Source organism: Lissotriton helveticus, chromosome 5_1 (assembly GCF_964261635.1).
Source record: "Lissotriton helveticus chromosome 5_1, aLisHel1.1, whole genome shotgun sequence".
Taxonomy (NCBI): domain Eukaryota; kingdom Metazoa; phylum Chordata; class Amphibia; order Caudata; family Salamandridae; genus Lissotriton; species Lissotriton helveticus.
Window position 1 is genome coordinate 971,517,406 of NC_136065.1, and position 12,758 is coordinate 971,530,163.

At 43.4% G+C, this 12,758-nt stretch overlaps 1 protein-coding gene across 2 annotated transcripts in view; it reads right to left on the reverse strand.

Moving 5' to 3' along the window:
• Positions 1 to 12,758, reverse strand: part of PPP2R2D (protein phosphatase 2 regulatory subunit Bdelta) — a 275,842-nt gene that overhangs the window by 128,653 nt on the left and 134,431 nt on the right. For both annotated transcript variants that reach the window (XM_078643482.1, XM_078643483.1), the window contains one exon: positions 8,383 to 8,548. In XM_078643482.1, coding sequence (XP_078499608.1) covers positions 8,383 to 8,548 — 166 coding nt within the window. The remainder of the gene's footprint in view (positions 1 to 8,382; positions 8,549 to 12,758) is intronic.

Genomic DNA, 12,758 nt, shown 5'->3' on the forward strand with positions numbered 1-12,758 from the left:
CAGGGCTCCTATCCAACAGTTCTAGGAAGAGAGTTCTACTTTGAAGATGCATAACTCTGCCCAATCCTCAGAAAGGGTCTCAAAAAGGAAGACTTTCACTAAATCCTTGAAAGGAATATGCTACTTACCAGTATGCATCTGTTCTTGGCATGTAGGGCTGCTGACATTCATATCTGTGCATAGATCGCCGCCTAGTGTTGGGTCCGGATGATTGCACATTGTTGTCCTGGAAGAGTCTTCGAAGTATCACGAGATAGGTGGCTCCTCCCTCGGACTACAGTGCGCATGGGCATCCTCTCCATCCTCAGATTGTTTTTTGCCATTGTGGCAGAGATGGAGTATAGTACAGTAAGAGATGTCCATGCAAAGAGTGAATGCTACAGCTGCGACAGGCACCGGGGAGGCGGGTGGGCGATATGAATGTCAGCAGACCTACATGCCAAGAACAGATGCATACTGGTAAGTAGCATATTCCGTTCGAGGCATGTGGGCTCCTGAATTCATATCTGTGCATAGAATGTATAGCAGTATCTCCCTTAGCGGTGGCTGCCTGTGTCAGCTGCAGCAGTCTGAAAAAGAGTTTTGAGAACAGCCTGTCCTACAGCAGCTTGCTGTTTGGAATGTACATCTACACAATAGTGTTTGGTAAATGTATGTATGGTTGACCATGTGGCTGCTCTAATAATTTCGTGTAAAGGAATATTTCATAGGAAAGCCATGGATGCCCCTAGTTTGCGTGTAGAATGCACCCTAGGGGGAACTGTTAAGGTGCGTTTTGCCTTTAAATAACATATCTGAATGCACTTAACGATCCATCTGGCTATACCCGATTTGGAAATAGGGTTGCCTTTGTGTTGCGGTGAGAAAGCAACAAACAACTGTTTTGTCTTTCGAAATGCCTTAGTTCTATCTATATAGTATAGCAGAGCTCTCTTGACATCTAGAGTATGGAAGGCCCTTTCAGCTACTGTTTGTGGATTTTGAAAGAACACTGGCAGTTCTATTGTTTGATTTATATGAAAATGGGATACCACTTTTGGCATGAATTTAGGGTTTGTTCTGAGAACTACTCTATTTGCATGTACTTGAATGAATGGCTCTTGAATAGTTAGGGCTTGCAGCTCACTAACTCTTCTAAGTGAAGTAATGGCAATAAGGAAAGCCACCTTCCAAGTAAGAAATTGTAGTTCGCATGAGTGTAGTGGTTCAAAAGGTGGGCCCATAAGTCTGGTTAAAACGAGGTTTAGATTCCATACTGGTGAAGGTGGGTGTTTTGGGGGAATTACTCGTTTCAGTACCTCCATAAAAGCTTTAACTGCTGGCACTCTAAACAGTGAAAGGTGTTGCCTGTTTTGGAGATATGCTGCTAATGCAGCTAAATGTATCCTGATGGATGAGTAGGCTAAATTGCAACGTTGTAGGTGCAAGAGATAGCAAATGATGTTTTGTGTAGAAGCATCTACTGGGTTTATATCATTGTTACTGCAGTAAATGACGAAACGTTTCCAATTAGCTGCATAACATGCCCTGGTAGTGGGTCTTCTTGCCTCTGATAATATTCATGCAGTCTGGAGGCAAGTACAGGTATCCAAACTCTAGGATTTCAGGAGCCAGATCGCCAGGTTCAGCTTTTGCGGGTCTGGGTGTTGGATTTCGCCATGGCTCTGAGTTAGAAGACTGGGTGTGAGCCGCAGTCTTTGATGAGGCACCACTGACAGTTCTAGGAACGTTGTGTACCATGGTTGCTTTGCCCATGTGGGAGCAACTAGGATTAGCGTCAGCGAATGTTGGCGCATTTTGCATGCCACTAGCGGTATTAATGGAGCTGGGGGAAAAGCGTACACAAATTTGCCTGACCAGTTCATCCATATCGCATTGCCCTGCGACTGTGGATGTCGGAACCTGACGGCAAAGTACTGGCATTTTGCGTTTTTGCTTGTGGCAAACAGATCTATCCAAAAGAATGGTTGGAGCACATTGGGGTTAATCTCCCATTCGTGCATCTGTTGACTGTGCCTGCTGAGCAGGTCGGCTATTTGATTGTCCTTGCCTGGGAGGTGTTCTGCCATGAGAAACATGTTCCTCTGAATGGCCCATTTCCACACACTCTGAGCCAGGTGCGACAGCTGTGGGGAGTGTGTACCTCCCTGTTTTTGAATATAATACATAGCTGTCATGTTGTCCGTCCGGATCAACACAGTCTTGTTGCATAAGTGTTTTTGAACGCTTTTATGGCTAGAAAGACCACCATTAACTCTAGTAGGTTGATGTGCATCTTTTTCTGTTGTATAGTCCATAGTCCCTGGACTGTGTAATGCAGGACATGGGCTCCCCAGCCTAGCAGGGATGCTTCCGCTGTTATCACTATTTGTGGGACAGGCTCCTGGAACAGTCGTCCTTTGCAAAGGTTTTGTGGATTCCACCAATGCAGAGAGTTGTATGCCTGACTGGTCACCAACACTAGGTCCTTTAATTGTCCCCGAGCCTGGTTCCACTGCCTTGCTAGGCACTCCTGTAGCGGACGCATATGTAGTCTGGCATGAGGGACTATGAATATGCACAAGGCCATCGTGCCTATTAGTTGCATAAACACTCGTGCTGGCAATGAGTGTTGTGGTTTGAATCTTTGGATTAACGTTTGCATTCCGTTGATCCGTGCTGTGTTTGGATATTCCTTTGCTGCTAGTGTATGTATTGTCGCTCCCAGGTACTGTTGTACGTGGGAGGGTTGAAGGTGCGACTTTGGGTAGTTCAGCGAGAAACCTAGACTGTGCAGGGGATGAATGGTCTTTGACATGTGGCTGGCACATTGCTGGGCTGATGGCGCTTGTATTAGCCAATCGTCCAGATATGGGTACACATGAATGTGTTGTCTCCTGAGATGCGCCGCCACTGTCGCTAGGCATTTTGTGAACACCCGTGGAGCTGTTGTTACACCGAATGGTAGGACTTTGAACTGGTAGTGTTGTCCTTGAATTGTAAACCTGAGATACTTTCTGTGAGCAGGGTGTATTGGTATATGAAAGTATGCATCTTTGAGGTCTAGAGTTACTAGGAAGTCTCCCTGCCACAGCAGTGGTAAGACTTGTTGCAGAGTGAGCATGTGAAAATGCTGTGATAAAATGTAGTGGTTGAGAGGCCTGAGGTCCAATATTGGTCTGAGAGACCCGTCCTTTTTGGGAATGAGGAAGTATAGTGAGTATACTCCTGTTCCTTGATGTTTTAATGGGACTGGTTCTATGGCCCCCTTTTGCAGCATACTGATGACCTCTTGCTGCAACAATGTTATATGTTCCTTTGACATTGGACGGTGTACGGGTGGTATGTTGGGTGGTGTTGATGTGAGTTCTAGGCAATAGCCATGTTGGATAATTTGCCTGACCCACTTGTCTGTAGTTATGTTTAGCCATGCTGGTAGGAACTGTTGTACTCTTCCCCCGACCGGTGTTGTATGGTTTGGGGGTAGTGCCAAGAAGTCACTGTTTGGTATTAGTGGAGGATCTATTGGTATTGCCTCCACGACCTCTGCCTTTGTTATTATTTCCTTGGTATCCACCACGATTTGTGTTTTTATTGTATGTGGATTGTGTATTAGTCTTGTATGTGGAGGATTGCTGCGATGTGTTACCTCGCGCTCCTCATCTATAGTTGGAGCGACGAAAGGAGCCTCTGTGTTGTTGGGACTGAAGAGCTCCCATTGACTTTGCAGTCTCTGTGTCCTTTTTCATTTTGTCCAGAATTGAGTCAACTGCTGGACCAAACAAAAAATCTGGGTTTATTGGCTGGTTAAGAATTGTGGCCTGGACTTCATTTTTAAATCCAGATATGCGAAGCCATGCGTGTTTCCTAAGCAGTACGCTTGTGTTGATAGATCTGGCAGCTGTATCTGCCGCGTCTAGAGCACACTTAATGGAGGCATTGGTGATGAGCTTTCCCTCCTGTATAAGTTCATCTGCCTGCTCCTTGAAAGGCTCAGGTAAGTGTTGGAGAAGTCCTTCTAGACCGTCATAGTGCGCCCTGTCATATCTAGCCAGCAAGGCTTGAGTATTGGCTATTCTCCATGAGTTTGCTGCTTGAGCAGCTACTCTCTTGCCTGATGCTTCTAAAATCTTGGACTCCTTATCAGGAGGAGGAGCCTCTCCAGTAGTTTGTGAATTAGCACGCTTTCGTGCGTTGGATACCACCAATGAGTCTAAAGGCAGTTGTCCCCTGATGTAAGTAGGGTCTACTGGTGCAGCCCTATACTTTTTTTCAATTCTAGGGTTGATGACACGTGCCCTAGCAGTGTCTTTGAATATGTCATTTGCGTGCTTGAGGACCCCTTTTAACATTGGAAGTGTTTTGACACTCTTTTCTGATGTTGCAAGCGTATCAAACAGAAAATCTTCCTCTATAGCATCTGAATGCATATCTACATTATGGTAGAGTGCTGCTCTGTCTATTAATGAGTTGAAAGCCACTGTGTCTTCTGTAGGTGATGGCTTAGCTGGGTATTCATTTGTGTCTCTAATGGGTTGAGCCCCATCAGTGTCTGGGTCATCCCCCCCGTCTCCCCATGGCTGTGAGTTGGGATCTACATATGGGTGTTGTGGATATCCAAAACCCACATCTGCGTCCTGATCTACATCTGGGTTGTAGTCAGAGCGTGCAGGTGAGTATGGTGCATATGGAGTAGTAGGCATAGCTGGAGAGATAGGTTGGAAAAGAATAGGAGAGGTTGCACAGTCTCTTTTCTTTTTGAGTGGTATTTTAGAAAAGTCTTCAGCAGGCACTGGTCTTTTCTTCCTTGTATAAACAGTCACTTTCCCAGTATTTGGGTCAATATATAGTTTGGACTGATCTTCTGTAGAAGGGTCTGGATGGATGATCTCCTCTTCCACAATCTTTTGCCTTGGCGCTGTAGTTTTCGCTTTGACCTTTTTCGGTTCGATGCCTTTATTCGGGTCGTCCGTTTTTGGTGCCAGGATCTGCTTTTGAGCTTTTATTGTCTGTCCAACAGGTTTTGTCGGTGCGACGTCTTTTACAGGTTGCACCACTTTTATCGGACCGATTACTTTTGTCGGTTCGATAACCTTCGTTGGGTGTCCTGGCTTGTTCGGCTGTAGAGGTGTCCTCGGAGCCTGCGGTTTTGGCTCGATGCCCTTCTTTGGATGGATGGGCTTCGGTTCGACCGCTATCGGTTGGTCTACTTTCGGTCACGGTTCGACGACCGCCTTGGGCGTAGACCTTTTGCCTTCTTCGACAAACTTTTGTCCCTTTCCGGCTGTCGAACTGGATTTGTTCGAGTCGACGGCCCTTGGTTTCGAAGGGTTTATATGGAACGCTGGCCTTCGGCTCGGCGCCCTTTGTGTTTATCACCTTCGGTTCGACGACGTTCGGTCCGAAGACTGTCGTGTCGATGACTTTTGGTTTTGTTTGAATCGGCTTTGGATTACGTGTCTCAGAAGGCTCTTTATGTATATTCTTAGCCGGGCGGAATTGCGGGGCTACAGAACCAGTATTTAGATCTTGGCTAAGGCCTGTTGGCGATGCCTCAACCGTAGTGTCTGTGTGGGGCTGTGTACTCACGGTTCGCCCCCCGTTGTCATCGGAGTCGTCTTCGACAGCTACGATGTCTTGGTCGTATTCCTGGACCTCGACGATTTGTTCTTCCTCGTCGATATAATATTCAGAGTCGTGCTCGGAGTATTGATCTTCCTCTTGATCCGAGTCGTCGGCGTCAACTAGTTCTTCCTCATCGTCGAAGATATTCTCGGGCTCCGGTGCAGACCTCTGCATTTCTTGCCTTGCCGCCCGCCGAATCCGGATCGTCTTTTTGGACCGGAATTGGGCACACGCTAGGCAATTATCTTCATTATGATCTGGTGATAAACATTTGTTGCACACAGGATGCTTATCTGTATGCGGGAACTTTGAGTTGCACTGCGGGCAATATTTGAATGGACTTCGTTCCATCGACTGTCGGTCCACGTGGCGTCGAGAAGGCCTAACGGCCCGATTCGACGACCGGAGTGCAAGGAAATTATGAAGGAAGCTTTTCGGAACCGACCGAAAACAATACCGACGAATCCGAAGGCCTTTTGGCCTTTTTGAAAAGTTTAATTCTATTCCGAACCTGGAGTGCTGGAAAGTGCATCCGAACCCAATGGCGGAAAAAAAACAATCTGAGGATGGAGAGGAAGCCCATGCGCACTGTAGTCCGAGGGAGGAGCCACCTATCTCGTGATACTTCGAAGACTCTTCCAGGACAACAATGTGCAATCATCCGGACCCAACACTAGGCGGCGATCTATGCACAGATATGAATTCAGCAGCCCACATGCCTCGAACATAATAGCTATTACTCCACCCAGTCTGCCTACCCTATTCAGTCTTAGTATGCAATAGTTATTAGGAAGGGCTAGGGCAATGAGGGAACTGAGGTGGATTACAACAAGGTCTAAGTAAGGGAATGCTAAATCAGAGGTTGTGGAAGTCAGAAGGCCCCAAATTTCGATAGAGTGTTTGGGAAACAATCTTACTTTGCTTAAGTACCCCTTGTAGACCAGAGGGGAAGGGTATAAGGGGCATAGAGGGGTGGGTTATCCTAAGCAAAATAGGTATCACTAGGTGGGCTTAGAGGGCATTCCTCCTTGGTTTAGCGTAAGGCTTTGGAGGTGGCAGTTTTAACACATTAATGGACATTCGAGGTGGGGAGGAAATCTTTGTTTGCAGCAACGAGCCTTCAGAGTTAGACCCTTACTTTGGTCTCCTAAGTGGGTAAGTTCTTCCGCCGAATAGGTGACTATAGCATTGTTACTTTTTTCTGGGGAGCTAGGAGCAGGAGTCCTGGCGACGATCGGGCGCTGCAGACTTGTCTTGGGCATGCCCTCTGTTTGCATCCGTGTAGACATCTGCTCTAAGAAAGGGACTAGGAGCACAGCTAGACTGCTTACCCAGGCAGTCCCCAGCCGGAAATAGTAAGTAAGGAAATCTCACTCGCTCTCTGCACAACAAACATAGGACTCTGCAGTGGAATGGAGAGTGAGACGAGTCAAGTAAGTTAAATAGGCGAAGGCCTACTAATTCAGATCTACAAATATTTAAAATAATTAAAACAATTGAAGAACTTAATTCCGAGCGTAAAAAGCTGCTGCTTGCCTGCTATCCATCTCCTGCTGGTCTGCTCACTGCTAACCCCTCATTGTCAGAGGGATCGAGCGCCAGGTTAAGAGAAGACTCCCAGAGAAGGACCACACAGAGTCTATGGCCTGAAAAATAGGCATTATACAAATGAGTCTGTGCTCTGAAGTTAGAGCTGAGCCTTGCAATGGGCACTTTGTCGACATAGGATGGAGAGCCCGTATGAATAGCCTTACAGCTAATGAATTCTAGTGTATAGATACGCCTGGCTTCTTTAGGTAGCCAGTTCAATGTGATCAGGATAGGGGAAATATATGGTCAGCTTTTCATGAGCCTGTGGCCAGGACTTATGCTGCATGTTGGATCATCCAGAACTTTGGCATTAATGTCCATTTCTTTGGAAAGAAGTCCTCAAATGTAGCTGAGGATCATCAGCACATTCGTGTAATGAAATGTTAGAGCATGTTAGGGAAAAGTCAAGAAATTTCATATAGAAGTTCAAAAACGTGGGAAGAGAAACAAGCGCTTTGTAGAGAAAAATTGTTTGTCTCTTCAGAATGAAGGATGTGTGTAGACAACCTCCTGCATTTGTGAGCATTAGCACAGAAGGTTGAAGTCTTTGATCAGGTTGGGCTGCTTTTGAAAATAAAAATTCCTCTGTATACATGCTTGGTATAAAGGACTGTCATGGACTTGTAAAAGAAAATGGCTGGCGTGCAACACGTCAGTCAAAATATACAAGGTGGTTCTCCATGCGAAATATTTTTTTTAAATGGTGAAAGAAAAAAAAACTGGATATCAATCCTTCATTTGCAACACCTACCACTGAAGCCAGAAGATAACCTGATGTCATAATCCCTATGGTTTAAAGGGAGAAGTCTTTTGATGCCATTTATATCTAGGCAATACACTTCGAGCAACTAACTGCAGCACCTACATTTTGAGTCAATTTAAATTTGGTGGTAACATGGAGAGATTTGGAGGCACACATCTATGGTCAACATGCCATACACAGTGAAGAAGAAACGACTATTCTGCGAACAAGCATTACACTGCAACATGTACTGCATGCAAATTTATAAAAAAGATTCACTCTGCAAAGTGTGCTAATTGTGCACAAACAAATTAAAATATCCATTAGACGGTGGAAATGGCACAGCATGTGAAATAATAATGGGCTGACTTAACAGAACTATACCTGTTCTAATTCTACACAGTCAGTCATCTATTGCAATAGTACGGATTAATACAAGATCTTACCATTCGTGGAAAGGAGGAAATTGGCCGCATTCTGTTGTGGTAACCATCTAATTTTATTAATTTTTTCCTCAATTTCTAGACTTTTCAGGTAGTCAAATTCTGGTTCGTGACTCTGAAATGTACTGTAAACATTATATTCACCCCTTGAATGAGGACGGCTTTTATTCTGCAAGAAAAGTTTCCTTCAGTTAAAATACTGAAAACATTATCACAAATATAAACACTGGATAGTACCCAGTTACAAAAATAAAAGATACCGACTGATCTCTACAAATATTCCTATCTATGCAGTATTTTATTTAGAATGTTTAAACTAGCTGCTATATTTTAGCAGCTTCTATTGAAGAAGCCCTCCTGAAAGAGAAGTCATTTTACAAAGTAAAAATAAAGACATTATATTGAACAGCATTTGAGTAATGGTAATGTTTAACATAATACTATTGGCTGTAGAGTAGGTTGGAGAACAATAAACACTGCATTTTTAGTTTTGTAGTTTCTGTAAGGTGTAAAAAAACAAATTGGCAGCATAGAGTTATTGGAGAGTAAGGGAGCGGCAGGGGGACCTGAGTGACACTCTGGAAACCACTAGATAGGGCGACAGGGTAACTGGATGGAGTAATAGTGTTTCACTTAAGAGGTGAAAACGTGTCTCAGAAAATAGAAAACTCTTGAGGTTGATAGAAGAGCTGCATCAACATGTCCAGTTAAGCTTACTAAAAATAGGGTTGGGCAGTGTGTCTAGAGTACTGTACTGGGAGTATGACTATGTACCGTCTGAGTACGTACAAGCAAATCCGTACAAGGAGCGGAAAACATGCATCTTCAAGCTCCTTCTAAACACAAGGAACAATTTTTCCATTTTAAGGGAAGAAAAAAGTAAACCCTTCGACGTTTAGATAACAGACTCCAAACCAGTATAAATTAGTTGGTCTAATAGAGAAAAGATACTCTGCAGTCAATCCAGGTGCTTGGATGGATAGTAGGTCTCAAACAGTTTAAGTAGTTCATAGCTAAACCATTGAGAGACTCAAGGAAGTAGCACGGTTCTACAGTGGAACCTCTCCAATTGGCAACTGATACAGTGACCCGGAAGCAGGTGTTGCACGGCTGCTGCACTGTCCATGGCGAGAAATAAAGCAAATGTTTTAAGGAAGGGTAGGATGCCTTTAACTAGATACAAGAGAGTAGAAGACACATACCAGAACTGTCTTAGCATAAGATAGTTCTAACATATTCCAAAACCAGGTGATTAAATGCTAAATTGTTTCCCCTGAAATAAAATATGCTCAAAGCTGTGAGGGCAGAGTTCCTGTTCGTTGCAGCAGAGCTTGCCTCGTGGCAAAAGTCATTTGAATGTTAAGTGAACTAGTCTAACACGGTTCTGAAAGACAGTAAAGAACAGGGCACTGCTGAACTCATTTAGTTTACTAGTAGAAAGTCCAGCTCAAAGAGCGTAGCCATATTTCTGCCACATGCTGTCTGAATTAATTGAGAGAGATTAAAAGTAACCACAGTGAGGATGCATTTCTCTACAAAGAGCAAATCATGTGAACAGAAGAAAAGAATATATTTATTGATAGATAACAGGCTGAAAGTACCTTCTGAGAACTATCTAGCTAACTATAACACCTCTAAAACTTATAGTTTTTTTTAGTGAATTTCAAAGGTTTTTTAAATGCTAATTCCTAACTATACAAGACCTGAAACCTATGTTTCTTTTAGTGAATTTCAAAGGTTTTTTAAATGGTAATTCCTAACTATATAAGGCCTGAAACCTATGGTTTTTTCAGTGAATTTCAAAGGTTTTTTAAATGCTAATTCCTAACTATACAAGGCCTGAAACCTATGTTTTTTTTAGTGAATTTCAAAGGTTTTTTATATGCTAATTCCTAACTATATAAGGCCTGAAACCTATGGTTTTTTCAGTGAATTTGCTAAGTTTTTTAAATGCTAATTCTATTCGCGGATAACGTTTAAATATGTTAATATCCTTGTGGGACCACCTGAGCAGCCCTAGGGGGTCAGGATGTTTCTACCCTGCCCCCTTTTTGCATTCTACACGTGTGTTTTTCTGCTTCTTTTGTGCCTCGGTCTACCTAGCACAAGATGAATGCCAACACTTCCTGGTTAGAAGTGTTGACAGCCAATGAGCATGCTGCTTTCCTGTGAAAGGCATGCTGATTGGCTGCCACTGTCTGTCAACACTCCAAACCAGGAAGTGTTGGCAGCCATCTTGTGCCTCGGTAGAACCAAGGCACCAGAAAGCAGTGAAACAAAGGTGCAAAACACGCAAAGGGGGCAGGGTAGAAGCACCCTGACCCCCTAGGCCTGCTCAGGGGGTCCCACAAGGCCCCCAGGCCCAAATCTGTAAGCTTACTGTAAGCTGTACAGAGCAAGGGGTCAGGGTATTCCTATCGCACCCCCTTTATTTTTTTATTGAATGTTTTTTCAGGGACTCGGCTGAAGCAGAGTCCCAAGATGGCTGCCAACACTTCCTGATTGAAGTGTTGGCAGCCAATTAGATTACAGGATGGGGACTCTCAGATCCTGGTCCCTATATATACAAGCTTGGATTTACCTTAATATTTTCAAAGCTACAGAACAGATTTACACTGATTTACAAAAAGGTTGCTTTCTGGACGAACAGCTACCTTTCTGCCATATTTGGTGTAATTCTGTTCCGCGGTTCAGGCTGTAGCGGTGTTTAAAATCCCTAGGGGAAACTTACTTTGGGACCCCCACCTTTTTCTCGGCCCCCACTTGACAGGTCACCCTGAAACTTTTAAGACAGCAGCTGAAGTGAGAGGCAAACTAGTTTTGATAATTACGCAAGTTCATCAAACGGTGCCAAAGTTACTGGAAAAACAAAGAAAAGCTTTTTCCTATGCTAAGTAGGTCCTAAATATAACAACCTACTGACAAGTATCTGGTATTGTATCAAATTTTCACATAACAGAGGTTTGTTTCAACTATGGGGATTGCATCTATGGTAGCATTAATTATGTTTTATATTATTCTGAGATATTCTGCACTTAATTTCAAAACTCTAATCCAATAATTTCAAAACTCTAATCCCATACCAGTTTACAGACTAATGTGTACAAAAGAAGCTTGATGGTCATCAGTGATGTCATAAATCATGTCATGACGGATGGAATATGTGAGGTCATAAGAAGTGCATGGCGGAGGCGAAAGTTTTAGCTAGTGCTGTAACTGGTAAATTTCTGTGTTATTTGTAGTTCAAAACGTTAATGTGGTTACCAACATATTCCCCTAACTATAATATCAGTTTAACCTTTGTTTTTTTAATATATTTTCATATGCACACATAGAAAACAGAGGTTAAAGTGACAATATAGTTAGGTGAAAATGTCACTTTAAACGTTACGTTTAAACGAAAAAAAAAACAAGGCACTGAACCACTGAAATTCACGTTATAGTTCTTTCAAGTAAGAATAATTCCCGCCCCACCATGCAGTCTTGTCTCAATGATATCAGTTCAGTTGTAATCAGTAATGTTAGCAATGATGTCATAGAATATGTCATTAATGCTGTATTAGGTGAGGTCATAAGCAGTACATGGTGCAGGCACGGGTTATAGTTACTTGAAATCACTATAACTGAGTTTCCCGCAGGAGTGAGGCGGCCAATGGGTAAAAAGCCTCATTGGCCAATTAGATTACTCTATTGTTTAAAGTTGTCTGACTGCAGGACTCTCGAGAGCCTCTCGCAAACCGAACTGTCCACATATACAAAGAAGGATAATGTTACTTACCCAGTAAGCATCTGTTCTTGGCATGTAACACTGTAGATTCACATAATAAGCATAGCCTGCCATCTAGTGTTGGGTCCGGATGTTTGCACTTTGTTTTCTTCGATTAAGTCTTTTCCAGTCACAAGGTAGGTAACTTCTCCTTTCGGTGATAGTGCGCTTGGGCATCAACGCCATTGTTAAATTGTTTTCCCGCAGAGAGTAAGAATAGATTAATAGTAAAGAATAGAGATATGTATGTAAATTAATAGAGAACTACAGCAGTTACAGGTATCCGGGGAGGTGGGTGGGCGCATGTAAATCTACAGCTCTACATGCAAAGAACAGATGCTTACTGGGTATGTAACATTATCTGCTCAAGGAATGTGAGCTGTAGATCACATGCCGTGCATAGACTATATAGCAGTATCCTCCCAAAGCGGTGGCTAACCTGTAGCTCTTGGAGTGGTGTGAAATAGTGTTTTAAGTACTGCTTGACTCACATTGGCTTGCTGTCTCACTAACACATCTACACAATTGTGTTTAGTGAATGTGTGCGGTGCAGACTATGTTGCAGCTTTGCAAATGTCAACAATGGGAATGTTTCCCAAGAAAGGGATAGTGA